Here is a 27831-nt window from a genome sequence, read left to right as displayed (position 1 = left end):
AAAGGTAATGGCACTCTTCCCTCTCTGACTCATTACTGTGCACTAAGAAGCCAGAAATAGACCCTGGTGACAGCAGACAGAGGGGATGAAAACTTGAACATGGACAGGGGCTCTCCTGTGGCATCTCACACAGAACTGTTTAGGTTAGAAAACACCTCTAAGATCAAACCCAGCACTGCCAAGCCATGTTGCCAGGTGCCACATCAACATCTTTTAAATACCTCCAGAGATGGTGACTCAATCACTTCCCTGGGCAGCCTGTGCCCTGAGAACACTTTTGGTGAAGAATTTTTTTCCTAATAGCCAATCTAAACCTCAGAGCCTTTCCCTCACCCACTAAGCAGTCACCTTGTCACACCAGGAGGTCAGCTTGGTCAAGCAGGACCAGCCTTTCATAAATCCACACTGCCTTCAGTTAAGCAGAAATTGGAATCTTAAATTCTTCTCAAAAATGAAAAATTGGGAAAGCCTGTGATTTACTGAACTGCTTCATTTTATGTCAGATCATATCAATATATCCCATGGTTTTAAAGAATTTACAATGCAGCATGTGCAAAAACATAGATAAAAATATAACATTTATATTAACATTAAAATTTATATTATAATTTTAATGTATGAATTAAAATTTATATTATAATTTTAATGTATAAATTAAAATTTATATTAAAATTTTATTTTTATATAAAATATAAAATTTATATTATTTATTTCAGTCATGACAGTACTGCCTTGCTTTCCTGTGGTGTCCTTTCTTTTAGCCTTATATTTATAATAATTATTTATTATGGTTTTAAAGAATTTACAACGCAGCATGTGCAAAAACATAGATCAAAATATAAAATTTATACTAGTCAGAAATATGAAATAAATTTGGGGTAGTCAAAACAGTTCATTTAAGACATTTTTACATATATACACACACACACTTTATCTAAAGGCTTTGGGAAAAAATAAATATACAGATTTCACCAATAGTGTACTTCAGAAGAAACAGTCCTGGGAACGTGTTTTGGACTAGTTTGACTTGTTCCACTATCATACACTTCCTGATACTAGAGCTGGACATTACATCAGAGCATGCTGCTGCTCAGATCAGCAGAGCAGAATGATTTCAGAAAAAGCTGGGAGTCACAATTTCCCAGAGATGTACTGAGGTCTCTCGCAATCTGGAAATAACTGAGCTATGCAAGGGCTGCCTTCTCAGCTCCTCAGCTGGAGTGCCTTTTGGATACCTCCACTCTTTGTTACATATACTAGAAAATTTCAACTACTTCATAAATCCAGCTTTTTCAACTTGATTTCTTCAGCAGACTAAACATAACTTTGAGAGCTGTTTTGGATTTGTGAATACACATTACAACTGTATAAGGGAAATCTAATTTTATACTCCCTCCAATCTGACCACATCTGATGAATCAAGATACTACCAAGGACCAAGTCATATTAAAAACATTTTTTTAAGTTTGTATTTCGAATTATGTTGAAATTCCCATAGTTATAATGTAATCTGATCCAGAGTGCTCAGCCAGGCAGCAATAAACAGAAGTCCAGCTCAGTCCACTTCTTTATGAGTTCCTACAAGGTTACATAAAGACACCAATCTTTCTGAAGAAAATACCAAAATATCCATGTTAAGATGTTGCTGTTTCACAAACAAAATTATTTATGCCTTTGGTTTGTTGGTTTTTTTTATTTTTCTTTTTTTTAAGAGACAAATGTCAGGCTGCTCCAGATTACAGTCTGTCTACCCTACCAATTTCCTTTCCACTCAGCAGGAAGCTGTGGGTTCAAGTTTTATCTTCTATAGACCCAAAAAGGCAACTACCATAAACTACAGAATAAAGACTTGGAAACAGAATTTGGAAAGGCAGGTGTAACTATTTTATCTGTTGAAATTTATATAAACTGAAATGCTAGCACCACTAGGGAAATTAATGGAAAAAGCAGAATTAAAATTATCATGAGAAAATCATCCAACTTGAGAAATTTAGACAACTTTCTGTCTAATTAATTCCACTAATGCATTAGGCAAGGAAGATTTCAACAATAATGAGGGCCCTAATTTAGCTGTTGGGAAATCGTGGCTTGTCTTCCCACCTTCCCCTTACAGTCCTACCTGGATGAAATACACATACACCACAGTCATGGCTGTATAATCCACTGAAGAAGTAAAATCCCAATGGGTAACAGATAAACTATCTTCAAAACAATGTTGAGAAACGTGAGAGAGAACCATGCAAGAGTTAAGCCGAAGCCTAAATTCGGTAATTTTAAGTTGTGACCTTTCAAAGCTCTTTGGGGGCAATGCAGCTTTTCCTACTTACTCCAGAGTATTTCCAAAGCTCAGTGCTTTTCTGTCACTAAAACTTGCAGCGACCTAAGGGGGCCTATAAAGCCTCAAGTGGATGAAGAAATCTGGAATAATATAAACACAGTGCCTTCTCTTTGAAAACAACATTTCAGAGAACCAGCATATATAGACATCCATACAAATATACTGAAATATTTCAGTGATTATTGAATTTTTTTAATAGGTATCTGTCAGTTCCAGTGCAATTCTGAGTTTCCTATATTAATTCAAGGATGAAACTTAACTTTTTTTCATGCAGGAATAGGACTGTATGTAAAAATACAATCATTCCAGGCCCATATCAATGTGCCTTTACACAGAGCATTACTTTGCTGCACAAATTCAGCAAGAAGGTTTAATCACCATGGCCCAAAATTTCCATTCTGACTGTTGAACACCACAAAGAGCTTCAGAGCTATCACCCTGAGCAAATTTTCTGGTGGTTAGATAATTTGACAGCACCAAGTTCTCTGCCTTTTCTGAGTCCATCTAATTAAGATTTCGTGCAAGGGAAAACAGAAGTTGAAGGAGATTCAGAGTAAGGGAGAAATAAAGTTGTACTTTTATGTTTACTGTACCTGCAGTAGGACAGTACCCCCCGGGATTGTGAGCTGTAAACAGTACTTAGGGGCATTCTCCCAGGAGAGCAGTTGAACATCTTCAATAGCACTGTAGGAAATGGAGTTTTCCATGTACCCAGTTGGCTGCAAGAAAACAAAGGAGAAGGGGAAAAAAATGTTTACTTAGCCATCATAAGTTTCACAATTTCCAAGTAAGAACAGCATTATGAAAATTACACTTGGTGTTGAAAATATCTGCAAAATCTAATTGGAAAGCAAACTTCCTACCCAGGTCATTCAAGAGGGAGACCCATCCAGCCACCTTCCTCCAACTCGTTCAAGTGTTAAGATCACTCACAAAAAAACAAAACCAGGCCAGTCCAAGGTGCCTGAAATACACAAATGTCAACCTGTCCTGGACCCAAAAATCAATGGAACCTAATTCCAGGTTGAATTGAGTTATGAAGGGTCCGTCCATGCAAATGCTCTCAATGCATGAAGAAGCCCCTCAATCACACAGACAGATCTGCACTCTCCTATTGCAAGGTTGCTTTATTCCACACATTCCCCAGCTGCAAATTTGGTCAACCACATCACCGAGATCCAGACTCCTTCACTTGACAGTGGTTCTTGGGGCTCCAAAGATGCAGCCCTCAAGTTTCAGACTCAAGCAGAAGCAAAACAACTAACGTTCTCATCTTGACCTATAGATAAGAGGTGGTTTCCTGAAGAGAGTGCTGATGTGCAGTTTAAAATGAAAGTCACAACTAAAACACAAATAAGTAACTGTATTTTGCAATTAAATGTACAATACAAACTGATAGTTGCAGGAAGATAAACTTAAACATGAAACTACTTTTTAGTACCCCTTTAATTCTTAGATTTTAATTACAGAAGTACAATTATCTCTGCGATAAGATGAAATATAAATGTATCTATGCAAGCACACATGAAATTATACCTTAAACTAAGTAAATACACAGTGCTATAGCTGTGTATCTATTGAGTATGCATACGTACTCTGTACTTTATGCAAGTCATTTTTAAAGTAATTGAATATTTAACACAGGTCCTCCAAAGACATCATTTACTGTAGCACAGTTCACTTGTGCTACAGCATAAGTGAACTGATCAGTACTGCTGTGGCAGAGAAACTAGTTTTATACAAAAATAATTAATCCCACCTCATGGATAAACCATAGACTTGACCATGTCTTTCAAGAGAATGGAGCTCATTACATTTATGAATTATTTTCTCACTATTACTGATTTACATATAACTTCAACTTCTCAAACTCACTCCCACTGTGCCCAATACATAAGTTATTTTTAACTGACAGTCTTGAAATAACGAAGGCAAGGGAGGCAACCACATCTATTTCAGGGTCAAACAAGGCCAACTCCTAAAATCACAACACAGGATTCCTGGGGGCGAGTGTGAAATAAGCAAATTGCATTTGGAACGTCTCTACTTCTAATTGGTACAACTTTCTTCCATAAGTTAAGTAGGTGGTGCATCTGGAAACCGTCCTTTGGAGTTCTACACTTCATACATGTTTCTAAGCCCATGAACGTCATCCACCAGAAATGCAGTGACAGCCCTGTCACCCACTTTTGCTGCCGCAAGAATTCAGCTGTCTTTTCAGCAAGAAAAACCCAGCCAGCCACAGAACTCAACCTCAATATCTTTTTCCCCAACGGTTGTTGCAGCAGCGCTCATTTTGCACCAGCCCTGGGTGAAAACAATTTTCACTGTCTCTTTAACGAAAACCTTGTTATGCAGGAAGTATGATAAACTTCTGCTTATTCATTTACCCACAATATTGTTCTACACTAGTGACTGGAATCCCAGTGGCTTAATACTGATACTGTACGTCATGAGTTGCCTACTGGAGAGTAATTATCTCGTTCTCACAGGAAGCCAAAGGCCCAAGATCCTTTGGTAATCAGCATTACAACACTCAGGGAAAAATATCAAAACAGCCAACATAAAATCTAGTATGCTCAGGGGGCAAAGTTATCAAAAACATGCTCTAAAAAACTGGAGAAGGGAGAAATCCAGAACCAGTTAATGCAAATTTAAAATGAAATTAATCAAAGCAATTCAAATTTCTCTTTTAAGAAGGTGCTGACTGGCCTTAATACCCTCCATTAACTTCAAAGAGGATTTGAGGAATTCTCACAGAAGCTGTTTCCAAGAGAAGTTTCTCCTATACCTTAAATCATCCATTTAAACAGCATGAAAGACAACTGAGCCAGTTGAAGCACAGCTCTGTAGCCATACACAAGGATTTCATCCCAGGCATAGACCTCTTCTCACAGGACAGTTCTTCTCCTTAGGGAGAATGCAGGAGCAGAGTTCTGCAGTTTGCCAAGGATGGGAAGGTTACCTAAACCGTAAGATGGAATTATGCAGATGGTCAATCACTCTGAATGAGGGCCAATGAGGTATTTTATGTAGAACTCATATGATCCCATGTCCACATCTTCCATCTAGCCATACTACACACATACAGTTGTTTGCTATCTTACTAAAAAAATTATTAGCCTAAATATACTTCAATCTCTGTAAGCATCATCACATGCATTGCTTCTACTTTCACTAAAACACAGTCTTTTAAGAAGTGAAATATTTTCAATTCTGAAAACACTAGTAATAGCAGCTTCACCTCTGTTTCACAACAGAGAAAGTCTAAAACACAGTAATTTATCACTGTATAGAGCCCCTTAAAATTTTGCTGTCCAACACTGAGGACCATACTCCCACATCAGGGCTGGGCAGAAATGCCCTGAGGAAGCATCAAAACAGAGCTGTCACCAGACCTGAGCTCACAGAGCTGAGCCACTCCTCACAGAGACCACGCTCCCAACAAGGGGAAGGTCAGTCCCACACAAAGGACTCCTTTCCCTAATCTCTCCACACACAGGGCCAACTCCTAAACAGATATAAGGACAGAGCTGTGCTCCTCAGCAGTGTTTTCTCAAGACCAAGCACAGTTCAGCCATTTATCAGGAAATGGCCTGAGGTAAAACCACAGCCTGAGTCACTGGTTTCTATTAAAACACAGGTTATTTTGACATTCAGGTATGTGAATGTCAATCACAGTGAATCATTGTGGTTGATAAATAAGCAGTGCCAGTGCTGCACATTCTCATGCTGCAGCTGGTCTTGCTTGCACCCACCCCCCAGAAGCTGCATCCTCACCCCCAGGTCTCTCCATGGGAAAGTCAAATCACAACAACACACCAGGCCAGAAATGTGGATTCAGAGGTTTGAAAACACCAATAATGAGCTATATCCTCAGTGGGTCACCACTGAGAAGCATCTGGCATGAATACCAGTCTTAAGCAGCATTCCCACCTCCATCCACCCACTTTGTCTCTGCCCGTACAAATGTTTGTCTGGCTGTGGCGTCAGGCAGATCAGGGAACCCATCCAGCTTTTGCCAGATTACTTTTGAGCTCCTTCAGCCCCATTTCTAACATGAAACAGAGAATAGTATGTTAACATAACTTAGGGCCAGCACATCATTTGGAAGGGGGAGCTGAGGACCTGAATACCTCAGTTTAATTATTGGCATCAGACAGTCTAAAGCCACAGCATCTTGAGCAGCAGTATGTCAAGTTCAGTTGAAAGTGCCTTCATTTAAGAAAACAGAAATTCTTATTTTTATAGTTGTCATTTTTGAGAGGAGATTTATATTTCCTGGCAAAGTCTGATATCTGTGAAACGAGGCAAGATAATGGACTTTTCTACTTCACTCTACAAAATTAATCCTGACTTAAGAAGGTTTGGCCACAGAATCTAAACATGTCAGCTTACAGATTTACAGTTACAGTTTGAACTTCTGGCTGTTTGTTGTTGAATATGTTCTGAAAAATTGTAAGAGATTCATAAATGAAAATGCAACTTCTTACAACAAACAAAAACCTCATAAGGAAACATTTTTCTCTTCCCAGTAGCCTTTAGCCCCTAACAAAATATGCAACTTCTCTGCTGGGAAATCAGGTATGTTTTAACTTGTCTTTTTTCAGTTCCATGAAGATTTATTAATCACACAGCTCTGAAACTTTGCACCAGAATAGCCACACACCAAAACCTACTACAAATCAAATCTTAGGGGAATCCAGTGCTCCCAAAACTGGAAGAACATGTAGGTTCCTGCGTAAGCCCGATTTTCTCTTGTGTTTCTGGGAAAAGTCAGCAGCAGCAAACTACTCAATAATGCAAAAATCTGCCCACTTGTTTCCAGGGGAAATTCTAAAAGGGAAAGAATAAACATGACGTCCATTGTTAATATGAGGCTTGTATGCACTTACTCATATAATAATGCACTAAATCTTCAGCTGCATATTTTCTAAAGAAGGCACCCAGAAAAGATGAATTCTACAAATAGAGATGGTTATTTGCATTAAAACATACTTAAGTCTGACAACTCCCACCAACACAACAACAACGGAGAATGATTTTCCCAATTAAATACTCCAGATGGTGGGGGGGAAATGGGGCTGTTCCAGACCCTCTCTCTTCTGCTGTCAGGTGCTTATTTCTCTCTTGGCTGCTCTTAAGAATGAGCCATGCTCCTGCTGTAGCCCAGGATGCTGAGCGTGCTGTGTCACGTGTAAGTTTTCCACACCCAAATAAGATTCAGACCTGCTAAATAACACAGAGGAAGAGCTGATTGCTCTCAAAATTTTGATGGGGTGGAGACTATTCAGTTGATACTGAAGGGTAATGGACTCTGAAACTGCTGAAAACAATGGCTGATTTGAAATAAATCTCTGTTAGAAGACATCCATGGCTCCAGAGAACGTCCCTGCAACTACAGATATTTCAGATAAGGGCAATTAACATCTTTGCTCATTAACTACAGAACCTATCAGGAGACATTTATCAAATTCAGCAATTAGCAGTACTATACCACAATATGCAGTACAGTACAATTTGTCTTTTTCTTGACATGGAAGAATTTACTGCCACACTCACTTGTCATGATGACTTGAGAGAGTCAATGTTAATCTCGTGGAGATTAACCTGATAACAAAACAGACAAAAAGACAAACAGCAAGGAGACAGCCAGCTCTGCCCCAAAACTACACAAAGAGCTTTCTGAGCTTTCTTGGAACAACATTCTCATCTAATCCATCAGACTTTGTGGTCCTCCAGCCTGCCCATCATAACCATTCCCTCCCCACTCCTCCAGGTAAGTAGGTGATTTTATGTGTTGGACCACAAGAAAAGATTCCACCTGCTCTGTGTAGTGAAATGGGTGCTCAGTCCAAGGATCTGAAATCTGAATTACTTCTGCTTAAAGCTGCATTGTCCCTAAGTATCTCCAAGTTGGGTATTGATGCTTGGCGGGGTTTTCATTGGCTGGGTTTGAAATTTGTTGGTACATGGAAACAAATTGGGACACTGTGACCCAAATCTTCAGTAAAGGTCCACGTCAGTCAAAAAGTCGAGGGTGCATTAGTTCAGTGGTGATGATAAGAAAAAGAGGGAGGGGGTTTTCCAGCACAATTCTCTGTGTGTGGGAGGCTGTGTGTATAAACACCCATGCATGTCTATGTGTGCATAAATGTACACACACACACCTGCCTTTCCTTATAGCTACACAGTGATAAAAGACAGCAGAAATGTATTCCACATTCTCCACACAAAAATACAGCAGCAACTGTCATATGCTCAGTGCAAAGTAGCTCAGGTGCAGTGACAAGATTTCATTGAGGAAGACCAGATACTCCACAGAGCTGGTCATCCAAAATAAATCAGTGGAGCTTCACTGATTTATACAAACTGGGAATCTTTACTCAGAAATCCAACAGAAGTTCAACCAAATCTAGCTCAGCAGCAAAAATGTGCATAAATCTCTTCCTTCCTCTAAATATTTAAGACAACCAAGACTGGAGGCTGTTGCATTAATTAACCTTACAAAACTTATAAAAATATAAGAGCTGCCAGTAAGAAACAGTTTACCCCACACTGTGCAGGAAAAAAAAAAACCCTCCCAGTCTGCAGTGGGGCTGAAATATCAGTTCTGTGGAGCTTTAGCAAAGGGACAGGCCAAAACTGTCCATCAAAGAGCTGACAAGAAAAAACTGCTCTCAATATTAGGACATATGAGCTTAAAATATGTAAAACCTGTGCAGCAGACACCAGCAGTGGGAAGAACTTCAAATTAATTCAGATCTGAAGCAAGTTAAAAGCACAGAAGTTCATTATTAAGAAAAGGGGAAATTAAGGTCATGTAATGGAATATGTACCATGACAGGGGAGTCAAATAAGAAGGAAAAATGTATTATTTAGCTGAAATTCATATAGATTGGGGTTTTTTTTTGAACAAGGACATTCTTCTATTTTACTGTCAAACCCAGGTGAAAGAGCACTTCTGAAGGTTCGCTTATTTGAATTCCTGGGAGTAAAATCAGACATATCATGAAGACTTTCCAAAGAGGCCTATTATCAATATGACCTCATCTAAGCAGCCTGTAAGAAATCAACCCTTTCCCTCTGGCCAGCTTGAAAAGACAAAGGGAATTCCTCCTGAGACTTCAGTAGCACTAAATGTTAAATTGGTTGCCATGCTGACGCCCAAAAAGCTCGAAGGTCAAGCCCATCTAGGAAACCTTGTCTCCTGCTTTCAGACCTCTGCTGATAGGGATGAGGACATGCTGCCAGGTGACCACAGCTTACCACTGAGACAGTGGCCAAATCTGCCAAATTATTGCCAAGGGGCGGGAATTGCTCCCAGGCCAGAAATCAGGAGAGGAAAGGGAGGAGTTGTGTTTGACACAGCGCGCCAGACACGGTGAGGCTTTCACAGCCACTGGCCTGACTGCCCTGCCACGTGGAGCATCTCTGCTTGGAGCAGCCACTCTCCAAGTGGGCACTGAAGACTTCAACACCTCCCAAGTAATGTGAAGAACTCAAAGAGCAGAATTACTATATCCCCCACTTTCCAGCTGAGAAGAAGAAAATCTCAGTTGAGGTTGTAGCTGAGCCATGCTCTTGATCTCACCTGAAGGGACATGAGAAGCCTGAGAGATGTGGGAGAAGAACTCAGACTTCCTGACTCCAACCATGTGAATCAGCTTCAAAAACATCCTCCTCCTCCAAAACTGGGTCACAGATTCATAAGAATGACCACTCCTTAGCAGGGTTCATGTTCTCCACATTTTTGCATTTATCACTGCTGTCCATGAAACTCTCCTTTGGGAAGAAATACTCCCCAACCTTGACAAGATGGGTAAGTTATTTATCCAATTTCCTTGAAATTACTTCAGCAAAGAAGGGACAGCACCAGCCAAAATACAGCAGGAGCAGCAGTAAGAGAACCAGGGACTTCTTGCAGAAAGACTACACACACCCCTACTTCTGTAAGACAGTTGTTAGAGGAATATTGAAAAATCCCTAACTTTTGCCCAGAATATGATATACCTACAGAGTGCTAAATAGATCTTGGGTCACTATAGCAACTATGATTTAACAGAAAACAAAACCACATCCTTATTCAAGGCTGCTCCCTGTTATCAATTCTCTTTTCAACAAATCAGCTGTGTCACACTCCATGAAGTGCATCAAGTGCTGCTAAATCAGAGAGGAGAGAGGGTTCCATGTAAGGATTTCAGACCAAGCAGACACAATGTATGCTAGATTAAAATGCCACCCTTTAATGACTGCTTTAACCAGGGGCAGCCCTGAGAGCTGGGAGTGAAAGGTCATTAGCTGGTTTCAAATACAAAGGTGGCACCTGGATAATCAGACTGTTGAGTAACAGGAAGCTGATGTGTACTGTGAACAGGAGACCTCTGTGCAGCTGGGTTCTTCAGAACTGGTTTAAGTACTGTTCCTATGGCAGATGATCCTTGCACTTCAGTGGTTTTTACTTCTGCTTTACAGATCCCCAAAGCCTCCTGTTCACTATCTCTGTTAGGTCAACAAAAGGTGAAGAAGGAAACCACACTTGTTATCAGTAGGGTCACATCCGCTGAGCAAGGATCTGCTCCTCCCATGGAAAATTTTTGGGCTTTACAAAGCAAAAAGGCTGAAGGCAGCTGTGAGGGAAGCAACAAAATCACCTCTGTCACCTGGGAATATGAACTGAATCTGAAAGGCCATCCAAGTGTAAATTACTGAATTTGTAAGAAGCTGAGCTATCCAGGATCTCAGGTCCCATTAGAAATACAGAATCTGAATCATGGACTCTGCAATATTGACAGTTCTCACCACCTCCTCAATGCTCATACCAGCTCATTTCTTACTACACTTTATTTACAAGAAATTGAATTGTTGCAAAATTAAACATAGCATAAATAAAATATACATTTAGTTCTGGTTTTCATTTCAAGAAGCATTCTCCAACATAACTTATCATGCCCATGCCTTCTACCCGTAGAACAGTGAATCCCTTAGACACTGTAATAATCAAACAATTTCCATTAACAAATTTTCCCTTTTCTTTTTAATACACCCTTAACCCTGCAATTCCCAGGAAACCACAATTAATCTCAATTTGATGAACAAGTACAGAACAAGGAGTGCAGTAACCCAACTAAGCTTCTGAATTCCCCATAGGGAATGCTCTTATCTCATAGTTTTTGGAGAAAATATGAGCAGTCTTGAGTTCCCAGGAAAAATATTAACACAGCTCTGTGCTGTACATAGAGAAGAGAAAGGACACGCAGCAAAGCCTTCAAAAAAGCTATAGATATCCTGCTAATGACAGTCTCACTAAACTCACACTGTTATTAGGAAAAAAAAACAACAGGCACCTCCTGGGGATGAGTCAGAGCCATTTGGAATCACCTTCTGCTACAGGAGGAGGTGGGAAAACGTGCTTAAAGTGACAGTGCTTTGTCTGCCCTGTCTTACCTCCTACAATAACTTGGACAGGTCTATTTCATTTCAAGTGATATTCATCCCTCACGTCTGCAGCAGTGATTTCCCCCTGATTCTGGGTCTCTCAGCACTAGAGAAGGACAGGAATGGAAAGTGCCCTTTCCTTCCCTCCTGCAGAGCCTGGAACCACCCGGTACCTCCTCCACTGCTGCTCTCCCTCATTGTTTAACATCTGACTGGCTGTTTGTACTGCAGGGAGTGCTGCTATTTAAATAGAGCTGACTGAAGTATGTGCAAATCCTCTGAGGAAGGGAGAAAGTGAGGGACTGGAGAAAGAGAGGGCAACTGCAGTGAAATACCAGAGTAAATATTGGAGAAAAGTCTCAGTTGACTGGGAAATGTATGATGGAGAGGACACAGAACACCAGCTAGAACCTAAATTACCTTTTTAAAGTTCTCTTACTGTGCAAAAAGAGACAATGCAAAGGATACTATGCAAAGCAAAGTGACACTTTGGTTTAATAAAAAAGTAATTAAATATTTAGCTAAAATCACAAAGGCATTGTGCTCATGGAGAATGAAGTGGTATGAAACTGGCATACCCAACTAGCAAACTTGTTTCAATACAACGTTTAATAGTCTAGCAAGCTCCTTTTTCAAGAAAGGTGTCCTTATCATCATCTCCACAGACACACTTTGAAAAGCAGAACAGAGAACAGCCCTACAATTAGGCACTATGAAACTGGCAAACCCTTTCATCTGGGTGGCTCCTGAAAGGCTGGAGGAGAATTCCAAGGAACTGCAATAGTTCCCCCAGGGATGCCTTGCACAGAGCTTTGAAGAGATGCCTCCCAGAGAAGCCCTGTTTATCAGGAGCTAATGCATCACGCACTGCTCTTCTGTCTCACAGTGTGTTTTGGAAAACTGAGCCACCTTAGTCCTCCAGCAGCATTTTCTGTTCCAAAAGGATGATTCAGCCCTCAACAAGACACACTCACTTGTTTCCTCTGCATGCCCTGACACAGGGCCCACTCGTGGGCAGAGATACAGAAGCACCTGCCCTCCCTGGTACTGCTTGAGAGACCAGCCAGGGGCTCCCACAACACACCAGACCATCTAGATGCATCCATGGGGATGCAATTTTGGACAAAAACCCGGTTACTTGCACAGCCAGCAGCTAAGTGATGCACACCTGAAGGTGAAAAGAAATACAAGTGCTCCCCAGTCTGCAGGAAAAATCAGCTTTCTGGAGTTCCCATGCCTGTCTACTTGGCCTAACTTATATTCCCAGACCATAAAGAAGCCATAATGCTGTAGGGGAAAATTGTGTAGCACACAGCCAATCAACACAGAGATGGCTTACACACTTGAGAGTGACACATTCAGTGAAAGAACACCCTCCCAAAACAGCATCTTTGCACACTAGATTAGGGTGACTTCCCCCCCAGCCCCTTCCAGTTTCATATCAAAAATCTGTTTTAAAGTAACTCCAGCCTTTAAGACAAGCTGAACTTTCAGGCTGTGTCAGCACAATGGCTGCAAGTTTCACTCCCACCTTGGGCAACAATGTTTTGGTTTTCAAGTTCAATTACATTGTCAGGTCTGTGCATAATTCTGCAGCAACACCTTTGTCTTCTATCAGGACTACTGTATTAATTTATTTACTATCTCTAAAGGAAATACCTCATTTCTGTAAAACCTTCAATATTGCAAACACGAGTTTGTAACACTGAGTTTTCCAGTCAGGGAAGAAAGTGCAATTGTTCATGGCTTTGACCTCAATGAACAGTTCCTACTACGAGCCTAGGAAATTTCCACCAAGGAAATCTCAATGTCATGAGTGAACTGCTTGCCCAAAATTAAACTGGCCACAGATTTTCTAACAGAAACCAATGCTACTGAAGCACATTAGCATTTCATGGTAAATCTGAATTCAATCCATCACAGCCACCAGTGAGTGTTGTGATGTGCACTCTAAGCACTGATGAAAACATGAGTTGCTTCCCCTTGGTGAAATTTTGGTTTCAGCAGAATACAAAAGCTTCCAAATTAGATGCATGTTTGAACTCTACACCTGAACACACATCCTGCATTTTGCCCACTACTGCTTGCATCAGCTTTACTCAAAGCAGGAATGGAAAAAAGGGGTAAGCGTTCCTGCCCTCCACTATGTAATTAAAATCCACAAATGCCACCACGTCACTGCATGACACCATTGCTGCACAGCTCACAAACCTAACAGTGACCTTGGAATTGCCTTGGCTACATGCTCCTACAGCACTAACAGATTCTCATGGCACTAATATGTTGAAAAAGGTGGCTTACCAGCAAATTAACCTGAGCAGAATGAGTATGAAGGGTTGAAAATCAAGAATAGCTAGTATCATTTTCCTACTTACATCTTTCCAGATACTTTTTACAGAAGAATGCTTTATATAGAGAGTTGTTTATTAATTTCCCCAGAGACAAAGAAACAGGTCAAATAAATATAAAGCCTCCTAAAATAAGGCACAGCATCCATGTTTAACCTCCGAAAAAGGCTCAAGTGCTCAGCAAGCTTCAACTAGATGTTATCAAGTCATTTTAGGGAAGTCTTATTATTGGAAAGGAAATACAAAGCTTGCAAAATAAAATAACCTGTTTTTTTCTCTATCCTGCATCCTGCTGAAAAAGACCTTTTTGCTTTCTGTTTCTGAAAAATATATAATTTTAAAACACAGATCTTTGAATATCAAATCAGATTCTGTTCTTGTTTTCTTGCAACAAATTACCAGGTCTTATTGGAAATTAATAAAACAGAAACCAAAACCAAATTCAACACTGTAAACAGCATTGCAGATGATTTCCAAATACTCCAACATTTTCAAGATTTTGATCCCTAAATTCAACTCAAAAGTTCAGAGAACAACTGAGGAAAATGCTTCTCTGCTTCAGATTTAAGTTCAGAAACTAAACCTCAAATCTTGCTCTTTGGAAAGCAAAAAAAAAACCAAAAAAAGTCAGACTCAGATCCAAAGTACTGATAGAAAGTTTCAGTTTGACCCACATCCCAACACCTCCGCAGCCAATCCTCACCATTTTCTGCCAGCACCACTCTCAAAGCACAGATCAAAGGTTTTACTGTACATTTGGAGCCATTCCTGTGATGTAAGGATTAGGCATGAAGAAGGACAATCTTATTTTCAAAGGTGCAACTGCGTGTGAGTGTATCTAGTGCATATCAGAGCATTACCAGCTCAGCCACAAGCACCAGTGCCAGATAAACCACACCTCTGAAATTCTTGTCTTGTCTCCCATTTTCTTTTTTATCTCATCTAAGCTCACTGTCTCTACATGCCTGCTCACCAGGAAGGTATACCTAGTCATCAGCCTCTCTATTCTTTTATTTTTATTAATATTTTAATGAAATTGTTTCCATTTCTTTCCAGTACATTGTTCATTTGTGACATGGAGCTGGAAACTGTAGATGCCACTGAATTCTAACAGCACTTCTGAAAACACAGCCCTCCACATCTAATCCTGGCAGTAATCTAGCACTAGATTAAGTATACTATTGTCTCTAGAAATATTACATCCAGCTCTAAAAATGCAGCTGCAGATGCACACAGGAGTCAACCACATTGCAGAGAGAAAACTGTCTTCAGGATGAATACAAGTCCTGGTACTTTCAAGAGCAAAGGCTTCATCACAAAGACTCAAACTGGTTATTTCAGTAGCTGCACTAGGTCTTACTCTTGTGAAGAAAGGAAACCTAACTCTGTCCTTCAGTAACTACAAGCACCTTGGGCAAGTCATTAGGAAAACTGTTGGTGCACTCAATTTAGAAGCCCAGGTACTTCTACAAGCAACCAGTGGCTGCAACAACCTTTATCACACCAGTAAAGAACTGAGACTCGACCCCTAAACTTATCATTTGTTCCCTCACACATTCATGAACAGAATGAAAAGCTTGTGAGCTGCAAATTACAAGTCAATGCCAAACTTGCTGGATGAGGTTTTGAAGACGTCAGACTAGACAATCACAATGTTTCTTCTCAGGCGTTAAAAACTACGGTCCCTGACTAATGCTGCACCCATTCAGTTTTCCTAGCAGGAAAAAATCATCCTAGAACAAAGAAGAATGGCAACTGTATTGTCCTTGCTGAGAATGAAGTAGCACAGGCTTGCAACACTGCCACGACAAATAAACAGAGCTATTGACAAGGCACGTTATGAGAACTATCCATCAACATTACAAAAGCATAAAGAGCTGTCCGTGGCAGACCATTAAAATGTTGGATCAGAAGAGATGAGGATGACGCTTTTGGTGCCAAAAAATGTTTAAGGCATATACACAGGTGCAAAAATTCATCCATTTCTCTAGCAGGATGAATACAACCCTTGATCCTACTGGTCCTGTTCCCAGCATTCAAACCTGCTCTGAGCATCTGCAGTTCACAGGTGCTGAAGGTTTAGGGAAAAAAAGAAAACCCACGGTGACCAAAGCTTTATGGAATTTACTTTTCTCCCGAATAATCCACATCGCACAATTGCTCTCCACAACATCTAATTAAAATGCCTTCAAAATGAGAGTTCTACAGGAATCTTGGATGCAAGTTAATCAGACCATTCCCAGAAATTACTCCAGCCCTGTCAGACACAGATGATCAGCAGCTTCTCTGCCATTATACTTGAAGTTTGGATTCCTTGAAATCTCAAGTCATCTCATGAACCATTTTAATAAATTAATGACATTCATTAGTATGGACTGACATCTGGAGACAGAAATCAGCAGCTGAACCATCAGCATGTCTTTAAGAAGGCTGAGACTGAACCAGGCTGAGGATGGAGATGATTCAACTGATGCTCTATGACACTTTTGTCTTGACCTATAACCAAGTCTAATGCTCTCCACAAAGGAAAGCACCAAAGGTGTGAATTCAGACTACAGACAGAATTCAAGAGGCTAAAACACGTCCCTCTGAGTTATGTAAATACTAAAGTAAATGTAGTACAGCCATATGCAACTGCATTAAGGAAAATAAGAAGTACACACTCCTGCATCTCTTCCTTTTTCTTCTGAATGGCCCCAAAATGCTCTAGGGATATCATTAAAAACATACATGAAATTAAAGAATTTCATATATCTGAGTCTTGGCTTCTCCAATTCAAATTCCAAATCAAGCCCAGGAAAATCCAGCTCTCAGTGAACGAAACATTAAGATTCAAATCAGGTGTCCTGGTATATGTAACTCCTATTCCAGTTCTGACATTTCAGCATGACACCAGAGCCAAGCCCAGACAGTTCACTGCCCAGAAAACAGACATTCATGTGGCAAAAACCACACTTCTGATCTAACTTGTTCATCTGGCCAGGCTCATGCACATCTTGCTAACGTTCAGTGTCAGCCAGGCACAGGTTCCTCTATGCTCATGTTTTGATTCTAACAGAAAAAGCTTTGAGAATGCAGGATCTCAAAGTGTTGACATCAAGTGGGTTTTAGCAGAATTTAAAATGGGGATTGCAGAACTGGCAGACAGCAGCAGCAGCAGTCATCTCTCCCAGTGTTAACAAGAGTCCTGCTCTCTCCCTAGAACCCAAGTTCACTGGAGTGCCTGAGACAAAACTAACTCCATGCTAAAGTCTGTAATAAACTGTTAGAAATACCCTATGGAAATATTACAGGTTTTTCTTGGAAGGTTTTTTGCCTTTTTTTTGTTTCCTTTGCTTTTTAGTATTAATTAGTGCTGTATAATGCACCAGGGACCCAAAGCTAATGGCAATCACAGCTGAGGGGACACAGTCACTCTCTTGCTCTCACCAAAGCTCTGCAGTTCTCAAAATATGAAACCTTACTATGTGAACCTGTCAGTTTTTACAAGTCTCTTCTTTCACTACTGTTTATCTAAAACAGCATTTAGAGATGTGTTTACCACCATCCATCAGAAATGGTAAAAGCAGAGGCTGGAAAAAGCACAAACTCCCCCAGTCAAATAAAAAATTGGTATCTCGTTCTTTTAATTTCTAGCAAAATCTCCAGCAAACAGAACAGTAAATTTGCAAACCCAGTGAGACATCAGAAATTACATCTTCTCAGATGCTGGCAAGAGTTCATCAACAACATGCAACAATATCTCTACTACAGGAAGAAGGAAATCTTGGACAACTTTCTACAGCCACTCTTCAAATATAAGCCTTAAATTTCTGAATAGGGCAAGAACACTGGAAAACTGAAAGCACTGATCTGGCAAACATAATGGCAGGTCATTGTGCTCTCATTCTACAACACCGCACTTTATAATTTGTGCAGAACTCATTCACAGAAACCTAAGAGTAAAACCACCATATGGTGAGAAGGAGCAGAATTGAAAATGGTTTATTTCTCGGTGTTTTAATCCCCTTTTGTAAAAACAATGTGTTTCTGTAATGCTAAATAACAAATTATGAGTCTGCAGAATCAGGTTCCTATTTCAATACTGAAAACAGAAAACTCAAGTCCTCCTGCTCTACTCAAATTCTTTGTAAATTACTCTCAAAGAGCAAATGAGATTTCTCATTCCAGTTGTATGCTAACACAATCAAAAGTTACTCCTTCCAGCTCAGAACCTGCAACACTCTTTCATTTTAGCAACTATTAGAAATTAGAGGATGCCAATATTTTACCTGGCAGTCAAAGAAAGCCTTTGAAGTTTGATGTCTACAATGTCAAAAGACAAGTAACGACAGAACTTGATTTGTGCAGATGAGAAACTATTTAAAAATCAGCATGGAAATTTCAGCAACACCCAGTCAGGATCTGGGCTCTCTGAATGTGTTCCAGCAAATGCTTCCGCTTCTACCCAGAATGTGCCTGTACACAAGGGCGTGAGTTAGAGATAGTGACCTTAAATACACACAAGGGGAGCTTAGCATCCATTCTCTGCTTGCTTAAAAAGAACAAGGAGAAAAGCACAGCATTGCTTTCAGATTTTGCTGTGCATTTCTGGACACCCTTTCTGAACACTCGCCCCTCAAATTCGGGTTTGCTGTGCTTGGCAGTCTCTTTTGTGTCTTTTGCAACACTGCACACACACAAATTGCCTGTGGTTTCATGCTTTGCTTCCCATTTAAAACTAATACTTAAACAGTAGCTTTATTTTTGTTAAATTAAAGCTTTTTTTTTTTTTCTGAATTCTAACATCTATTTCTCCTTTTCAGCCTGAGGGAAAAATTATTTTTTACAAGTGACACAAATCATTCTTAGGAGTAGTATCTTGTCTTTACCACTTTGATTCATTAACTTTCATTCATGTTATTCTTCAGCTTTTTGTGCTGTCACAAAAGCAATGACAGCAGATGGCATAATGCTAATTTTTGGACTGTAAGCTCTTACAACACATATATGTTGGAGACTCCAAACTACCAAGAAAAAAGCTTAGATAAGGAAGGCATAACCAAAAAGAGACCATATAACATAACCAAATACATAACAATGTGTCATCCAAAGAACTGCTTGAGGGGGATAAAAAAAAGAAGTCAGATAATTCCTATATATTTCTAAATGGAAATATATTTCTATTCCTCTGTATTTCTGATGGCTGCCATCTCCTCCTGCAGGCAAGATGAGTTTTATCATTATCCACTGAACATCAGCCAAAGCCTGGACAACAAATGATGCTTATATGGTTGGCACTCTGGTTGGGGACAAGAGACCCTCTGTGTTTGGGGTGTTAACAGCAGCTGACTGTGTTCATTCAACTTTGGACTTTTTCAGCAAGCTCAGGTGCCAGGGAACCAGAGAAAGCATCCCAGAGAGGAGAGAGCTGTCACAGGCCAGCCTCACAACTCTGGCCACCGCTCAGCCCTGCAGGCAAGTCCCCCTCCAGGGAAAAATCCCACACTTTTTACCACACACCAACTCTCCACATTCCAGCAGTATCAGCTGCTGGGCCAACAAAGCAGCCAGGAGTGCAGGGAGAGCTGTATTTACTGCTCTGTATCAGGGCTGTGATGTGCCACTTTTGAAGCCATTTGTGCGCAGTGACGCGCTCTGCCTTCCCCCCGAAGATTATGAAACCACCCTCAACCCCAGAGCGTCCTCCCTCACACGGCCTTCCAGAGCTGCACTCTGCCACCAGCACTCCCTAATTGCTTCAGCAGAAGCTCAAAGACGTCAGCAACCGGACTTTCTGCTCCTTATTCCCTGAGAAAGCAGAGAAAAGTCTGCAGAGAGCAAGCCCTGACTGCAGGTTTGGTGTTAAAAGCCTGGTTTTGGCCAGCCCTGCAGGGGAGATGAAGGCTGACCCTGTGTGCTCCAAGTGGTGCTCCCTGACCAGGGCTCAGCAAGGGTGACTCCAGGAGTCTTCCATCATCTCACTGACATCTGCAGCTCAACTCATCCCAGGAAGGCAGGCAGACCTTCCAAGCAATCCAAACTGAAAAATCACAACTGTTGTAATTGCACAATGAGGGAGAGGAGCTCATCAGCTCCTACATTGACCAGCATGTTACTGCCCTTGCAGCAGCTTTGCCCCAGCTTCCAGAAATCTGTTCTGATGATTTTAACAGGCTGCTTTGACCTTCAGGGCTCTTGAAGGTTTCTAGGTTTCATGCACCTTCCTTTAGGCCGTGCCTCAGGCCTGGTAATGTATCACTGTCTACCTGCAGAATTTCTTGTTTAGCTCATTTTGAAATATTTCATACTCAGAATCTGCCCTCTGTCATCAAAGAGTTTCTTTTATTTTTGCCCAAAGGAAGCCAAGTATGTAAAAAAAACCCTGAATTACCCAAACCCATTTGCTGCCACAGAGAACTAGCTGCTTCACTTCATTTTCTGTAGAGTAGCAAAAAAGGCACAGCCTCAAACTTGAAGAATCTGTCAAACTAAAATCATCTCACACATAAGATGCCTTATCACAAAGTAGCACACAACAGCTGAGCTTATTTTCTCAAACTGCCTAAATTAGCTTGGCAAAAGCAAGGACAGCACCACTTACAACGTGGTTTGGTACAAGCTTACACTACGTGCCAGTTTTACAAAGCAACCATTCAGCCTGTGACATCCACATCCTTGCAGGCACAACCAAGCTCAAGATTCTTAACTGACATTGTCTCCTTACCTTTTAGGAAGAGAACCTTTGCCTAATAAATCAGAGGCTCCTGGGATGCTGTCACAGCACAGCCAGGGTAGTAAAGTGCAGATACCACCACGATCCTGAATACAGAGCAACCAGCTCACGCACACACCCTGCCCACCACTACTGCCAATAGTCCTGTATGCTGCTCATGCCAGCAAGCAGAACCCCTTGTTTTGACCAGTTTTAAGTTGAAACAATGTTAATAGCTCATTTAGCTCAACCAGTCCATAAACTGTACTGGTGTCAGCTTTTGACAAAGCACAGGCAACACCCTGGGATCACAGAAGATGCACATCCCAAGCACCAGCATGCCCATCAATACTGACTGTGGGTGTTTCACACAGCAAGAGCATGCAGGATGCATCCCTGTGAATTACATGGAACATGTCCCCTAGGCCAGGGGACAGCATTCACACTCCTGCTCTTGATATGAAAGCTCTGTTATGAACACAGCACTGGGGCTTTGCAAAGGGACAGCTGGTTATCAACGAACAGAAGGAGAGCAACGTCATTCAGCCTCAAAATCTCGTTGTCTATCCCACTTAATGTCTTTATTCTAAAATCTTGGAACACATCAAATAGAAAGCTTTGCTTTCTGTTTGCTTCTGTATGAAAAAGCCTGGTAAAAAGCACTGTCTAGCACAACCATGCTTGGCATGGACTGACACAAGCAAAGTCAGAATGAAGGCCAAAGGAAAAATTGGGTCAGGAGTGTTGAAGCACCTCTGACCTCAGAGGCTGTCCCCAGTGAGCAAGGGATGGGATGTGTAGTAGTGGGAGTCTGTACTGTTGATACTCCAGCGCTGTAGATAAACAGAAACATCTGATTCTGGAAGCAGATAAGCAAACATCTTTCATCAGGGCTAAACCAGATACATTTCAGAGCAATGTGCAACTGCCACTGATCCCTATCAGAAAGCTACCTTTAGATTTCAATTTCAGAGAAAAGATCAGCTTACATGTTGCAAAATAGTAAAAACTGCCCTCCACTCAGACAAGCAAAGCCTTGGCTAACCATATGTGGGATTATTTACCTACGTCACAGATCTATGTGTCAGCAAAGCCACTATTTCACCAATCAATTTCGGGAAAAAAGGCCAAAAATGAAACACAACATGACTGCTCTCTGTTTCCCTACCATCCGACTGCCAGCCCTAGAGAAAATGGGAGGTGTCACAGCATCAAAGGAAATACAAAATCCAACAGAAAACACAAACCTAACTTACATACAATAGCAATCTCCAGAACTACAAATTGTACCAAAATCTGAATGGCTTAGAAGGAAATTACATCCAACATCCATTCAGTTAGGATAAGAAATGCAAGACAAATCTTCTAGAAGAAGATGGGTTTGCAGTTTCACAGCATGTAGAGCAAGGGCAGGCAAGAAGTCAGCAATGGTGGGCACTTCTACCAAAGGTAAGGACTACTTAGCCCACTGAGACTCAGAGCTCCTTGCTTCCCCCTGGGGCTCAGTCACTGTCAGGCTGGGTTCTTGCTTTGTTTCTCTGTGTCCCAGGTTCCCCATCTCTTCATATGAAGGAATTTTCTTTGCAAGGCACTTGGAGACCCACAGATGAAAGGCAGGGTAGCAGAACTAGGTCAGACAATGCTGATGTACACAATTAACTCCGCAATTTACATGGCTGGAAAGTGTAATTAAAACTCTAATCGCTTTTCTCAAAGGTTCAAAATAAGACAGGGTGGGTTTGATTCCAAAATGTAAGACATACATTTGCACTTTGGTTTATATAGCTGCATAACAGCTTTTTAAAGTAAATGCTGCATTTCAGAAGAAAGCAGAGGACAAATCCAGGGATTAGCTAGAAGCCACGTCATTTCCTATGATGTATCTATTGCTTTACCAAAACCTTAAAAAAAAACCACACTACACACCAACATGAACTTCCTGTGCTCTGACCACTGAATGAGCAAGCACAGTCACACTCCAAGAGATCTTCTGAGTAGCTGTACTATTGCACAAGCCACTGCACACAGCACCTAAAACCCAAACCCCAAGTTGGTTTCTTCCAGTGCTACCTTGTCGTACATCTAAAAATACGGTTGCACGTACCAGTTAGACCAGGGCAAATGCTTTCTCTTGAAAGATATACACAATCTATTGGCATGTAGCATAATGCAACACACACATTCTCTTCTTTTCTGTCCTTACAAACCCCACAGGTTTCCCAGATTTCAATTCCTAGCAGACACAGCACAAAAACCACCATCACAGCTGGCAGCAGCCAGGCACCTTTTCAAAGGGCATCTGTGGAGAGAGCCAGAAATGACTGGCACGGGATCTCTTAGAGGTGGTCTCACCACAAGGGCAGAGCACTGCAAGGAGCCCTTTTTTCCAGCCCTCTGCCCTCTGATGAGCTCACTGGCAGGGCTGCCTGCAGAATTCTAGCCGGAGGAACATACCAGCCACTCATAACCAAAATTATCAGGCTCCATCTCCAACACAGCAGCCAACACCGCCTTTGAAGTGGAAACTGAAGCCCAGGGCTTTTTGACTGTGTGATGAGGGTGCGGATAAACAGAGGCAGCCTTGGTTTCCTGGAAGAGGGGAGAGGAATGAGGGAAGCAATGCATAGCTGGGGAGGTCTGATGTTTGATTCAGCTCAGCTGAGGTCTCCCCTTCTTGCATACCTTTGCACACAGGGAGCTGGTGTGTTTTCTGAGGGCTCTGGTTGCTCCTTGGAGGTACAACAGGGACTGGCAGCTCCTCTTCAGGAAGTGGCCAAGAAATGTGGCCGCTCACAGAGGCAAATGTTCCTTCACCCACGCTTCTGCAGAAGAGATGGTCTCCCCATCTGTTCTTCCCCCCCAGCTCCCCCAGACTCCAGAAGGACAGGACACAACAAATGGAGCAGAAACTGATGTTACTATCCTTTTGTAAAGCTGGTCATAGTACTTGAGGCGTAGTACAAACTATGTTTCTAGACAACAATTTAAACCACAAAGAAGGTAAGTAAATCTCAGTGAATCCTCTCAGAAATTATTAATTCCAGTAGGTTGGATTTACTGGGTGAAATACACACACCAAACTGTGAAGCAACACCCAGCCAGAGCTCTTTTATCATGTCTGTTACACAGAGAAAATATAGATAAGGGATATTTTATAGACTGGCAATGTGAAGAAAATGTAGAAAAAGGACACAAGTAAGTGCATCATGTTTCCTTCTACCCAAAGGGTTAATGCTAGTCTGGATGACCTCCAATTGCATCAAGATTATGAACTCAAAATGAAAAGGCAAAGTCTCTGTTGGAGCCCTAAATATTAAGGGGTTTTTTTTTTCTCCTCTATCTCAAATATGTCAGCTGTTACTGGAATTTATTGGTTAAATGGCCACAGAGACCATTTAAGTAAGAAGCAGCAACATAACCACAAGGGAATTTATTTTATGATTTGCAACGAGGTGCAAATCCTGCCAACCACTTTAAACAATCAAATCAAACCTAATTTCCCCTCCCTGAAAGGACAAAGAGTATATAAATCTAGAAGAAACTGAAAAGGCCTGTTTTGCTTCTGATCCACACAAATGCTCCTGGTAGCAACTCTAATGGGTTATGGTATCATCCCCACTCTTTCTTCAGGAAAACTAAGGCATGACACAAATCATCTCTTCTTACAGACCAAATCATTAAGAAGGTTAAAAAATGGCTTGCCACAGGTTCCCAAGGTGCTGCAAGAGCTCTTCCCAAAATGTTTTGTCCCCAAGAGCCCAAATGTCCAGTGCCATTTGGGACACAACAGGACACAGTGGCCTTTGCAGAAGGCTCAGGTCTGCTAGAGGTTGCTGCATCTGTCAGCCTGTGTATCCCCTAGATATCTTTAAGTATATAAATGGGAGTATATAAATCCCTCACTCTTACCTGCTGGTAACTGAATCACATCCTTTGTAACAACTGCTCTATAAAAAGTTTTGCAACTAAGACTGCACGCCACTCTTTTTTTGCTCCCTATTTCAAAAAACATTAAAATGAAAATAACAGAACAAAGTTTTCCCCAAAGAGCAGGCACTGGGGAAATGAGAAACAACCTGTTTGAGAAGCAGTCATGTACACCAGCTCCACATGCCATCACTGAAATCCTTCTTTTGTGTGTTTGGCATCTGTCAGAGAATAAAATGGGGAAATAAAAAAAGTTCAGTGTTTAAGGACAGAGCATTCTCCCAAGACTGTTTATGGCCTGCCTCTTGTTAAAAGAATGTTTATTTGAATTTATATATATAGATGGGTTGTAAATGCAAAGGTTCCCTTCCTCATGCCACTCTTTCATGGAGACCGCTGCTTACATCTGCTAGTATTTATATGAGAAAGAAAAACAAAAAATTTGCAGCTCTTGCAAACAAGGCTAACCCACACATTATCATGTGTGCAACTGTGGTGCACTTCCACATTCCTTGTGGAGGAGATGAAAGGGCACCAGGCTGCTGAAAGCACCACACAAGACCAGCTACTCTGAGGAGCTCCAACATCAAGAAGTCTGCACTGTCCCAGCAGCTTCCCTGAGCGCTGGAGCCTGTGCTGCAGCCCACTGTGGCTTGGTCCCAGGAGCCAGCAGGCAATAAAAGTGGTTCTCTGCTCCACACACAGCCAAACCAGGGCTCTCTCTTAATGCCTCCCTCTTGACTCAGGGCAAGGTGAGGATACATTGATCTGCTGCCGTTTATGCCAGCAACTGGATGGCCTGGAGGGAGGCACAGCATCAGGAGGGATATCAGGGGAGGCTGCAGGAATCCTGTGGTCACACCCTGAGTCATAACTTAAGAAAGCTACCTGATGTCCTGAACACTGATTTTAATTCAAGGAAAAGGATAGATCAGTAGCAGGCTTCTTGCATTCATGCAAATCCTCACAGCAGAGCCTACACCCAGGACTCGTGTCTTTGCCAGACCTTTACTGCTGTAACAAAAAGGCAAGTGTGGAAGGTAAAACTACAAAACTGGGAAGCACCAGCATGTGAGCCTACAGCTGCAGTGAGGAACCAGCTGACCATCCCCACACACATCTGAATTAGCATGTTCAGTGGTGAACACAACAAAGATGGGCACTTCCCTTTTGAGCAATCCTGATCTACAAATATCTGTCACGAATAAGGTTATCCCAAAGAAATCCTTTTATCTGAGAAAGGAGAAAAAAAAATCAGGTGACAGACACATTTTCTCCTGCAGCTGAGTCAGAAAGAAAAAGGTGAGCCCATATGCAGAACTGGAAAGCAGAACTGCTGCACCAAGGCTGGTTGCTGAGGAACAGTGGAATCACTCATAAAGTGGCTGCTCTAACAAAGGGGCTCCAAAGTGTGGTCACTGTGTATTTACACAGTTGCTTTATCTGCTGTAGCTAACACAGCATGTTTGCTTCTGTTTTTAAAAGTACCTGCAGAGAGGAGCACCAGAGCGAAGACAAATTAAATAAATAAATAGAAACCCAAAGAGAAGAATCACCAAGAAGGAGTCTTTCCCTTCACCGATGAAAACAGGCACTGCAGCGTGCCTTGAACAGAGGTGGGCAGGTGAGCCATCAAATCCCACTGATTCCATAACAAATCACCAATTCTCCCAGCAAATATTCAGGCCTGAGACACAGGGGATACACTTTGCCATCTAGCTCTGTATTTTTTGGGATGCTTGTGTTACAAATCACTGCTGGCACAAGAGGTCAGCACGAAGATGACAGAAATGATCTGAAGGTCGGCACTGCCAGTGAGCAAAGGCAGAGAGACACAGACCAGGAGGAAGAGGCATCTCAGGGTTCCCTCTCATGCACAGCTGCTGCCTCCAACAAAAATCAATTCCTGTGTGATTGGAAACAGCCACGTGCCTGCTCTGAGGGCCAGGCAGTAAATGCACAGCATGGGTGTTGCTTCCTGCCCAACCTGTGGTAAAAGTTGTTGATTGGAGATTAGTGTTGTTGTCCTTGCTGTCAGCCTCTAGCAAAATGTTTACTAACTTTTCTTTTGCAAAGGATAAACTAGTTCAAATTCTACATGTCATAGGAACAGCAAGATGTTGACAAGGAACAATCAAATGAGCAACAAGTGTGACAGATGAGACGTTTCAGGGTATCAGATTTCTAAGGCCTGCAATTAACCAAAACATCATCACAACTCCAAAACCAACTTTGGTCAGAAAACCTTTCAGCCTGTAAAAGAAGAAAAGGGGGATAAAAGGGAAGTGGAGAAGAATAAGGAAGCTACCTCATGGTAACAGCCAGTTAAATTGAGTGCCTTGCTCATTCAATCTTGTAAAACAAAGACTAAAGAGTCAAAAAGAAAGCAAAAGACTCATCTGTACTTAATGCACAGAGCCATGCTCCACTTAGATCTAGCAAATACTTGAGTTATGACCAAGTTTCTTGCAGTCAAACATTTCTGGGATTTCCCACTACTTGGTGACTAGACATTCATGCTCAATCCAGTCAACACGACCCAGCCATGCAGGACACAGACTCCTGAAATCCCCGTCACAGTGGCTCCTCTGACAACAACTCCTAAGTATCTTAACCCAGCCCTGGAGTCACCCAACCCGCCTGTGGCTTTCAGTGCTTATCTTCCAGAGTATCAGTTTCCCCTCAATTAAACCAGGCCATTAAAACTTAACTGTAAAAGGAGCTATTCATTAAAGTTTTGTCACATCCTTGGATGAAAATGCCCAAAACAGATGTGAGGAGTTACAAGATTCGCGTTCACAACCAAACCAAAAATGAACATAAACAATTATGGTACATTTGCACACAGCATGGGAGATCCCCCCTCCTCCCAGCTCCCTTCATGCTCCAGTGCTCTCTTTTCAGAGCATGGCAGCTGTTAGAAAAACAATGAGGGAATAGAGCATACGAGAATATTTACATCAAGAATATAAGATTAGACCTCAGCAAGCAATTTTCTCTCCTATTTACACAGGCCAAGTACTCATGCATATATATACTCATATATATATATTCACAAATATATGTACACAAAGGATTCTGAAATA

At 41.5% G+C, this 27831-nt stretch overlaps 1 protein-coding gene across 1 annotated transcript in view; it reads right to left on the bottom strand.

Annotated features, from left to right (window-relative positions):
* The window catches only part of CMIP (c-Maf inducing protein), a 131105-nt gene that overhangs the window by 59306 nt on the left and 43968 nt on the right, over positions 1–27831 (bottom strand). The window contains exon 2 of the mRNA XM_071440747.1: positions 2932–3057. Coding sequence (XP_071296848.1) covers positions 2932–3057 — 126 coding nt within the window. The remainder of the gene's footprint in view (positions 1–2931; positions 3058–27831) is intronic.

The sequence above is a fragment of the Agelaius tricolor genome, unplaced genomic scaffold (assembly GCF_023055355.1).
Source record: "Agelaius tricolor isolate 1412-34295 unplaced genomic scaffold, bAgeTri1.0.p SCAF_15, whole genome shotgun sequence".
Taxonomy (NCBI): Eukaryota; Metazoa; Chordata; class Aves; order Passeriformes; family Icteridae; genus Agelaius; species Agelaius tricolor.
Note: the sequence above shows the minus strand (reverse complement) of the source record. Positions and strands in the feature narration are given on the sequence as shown.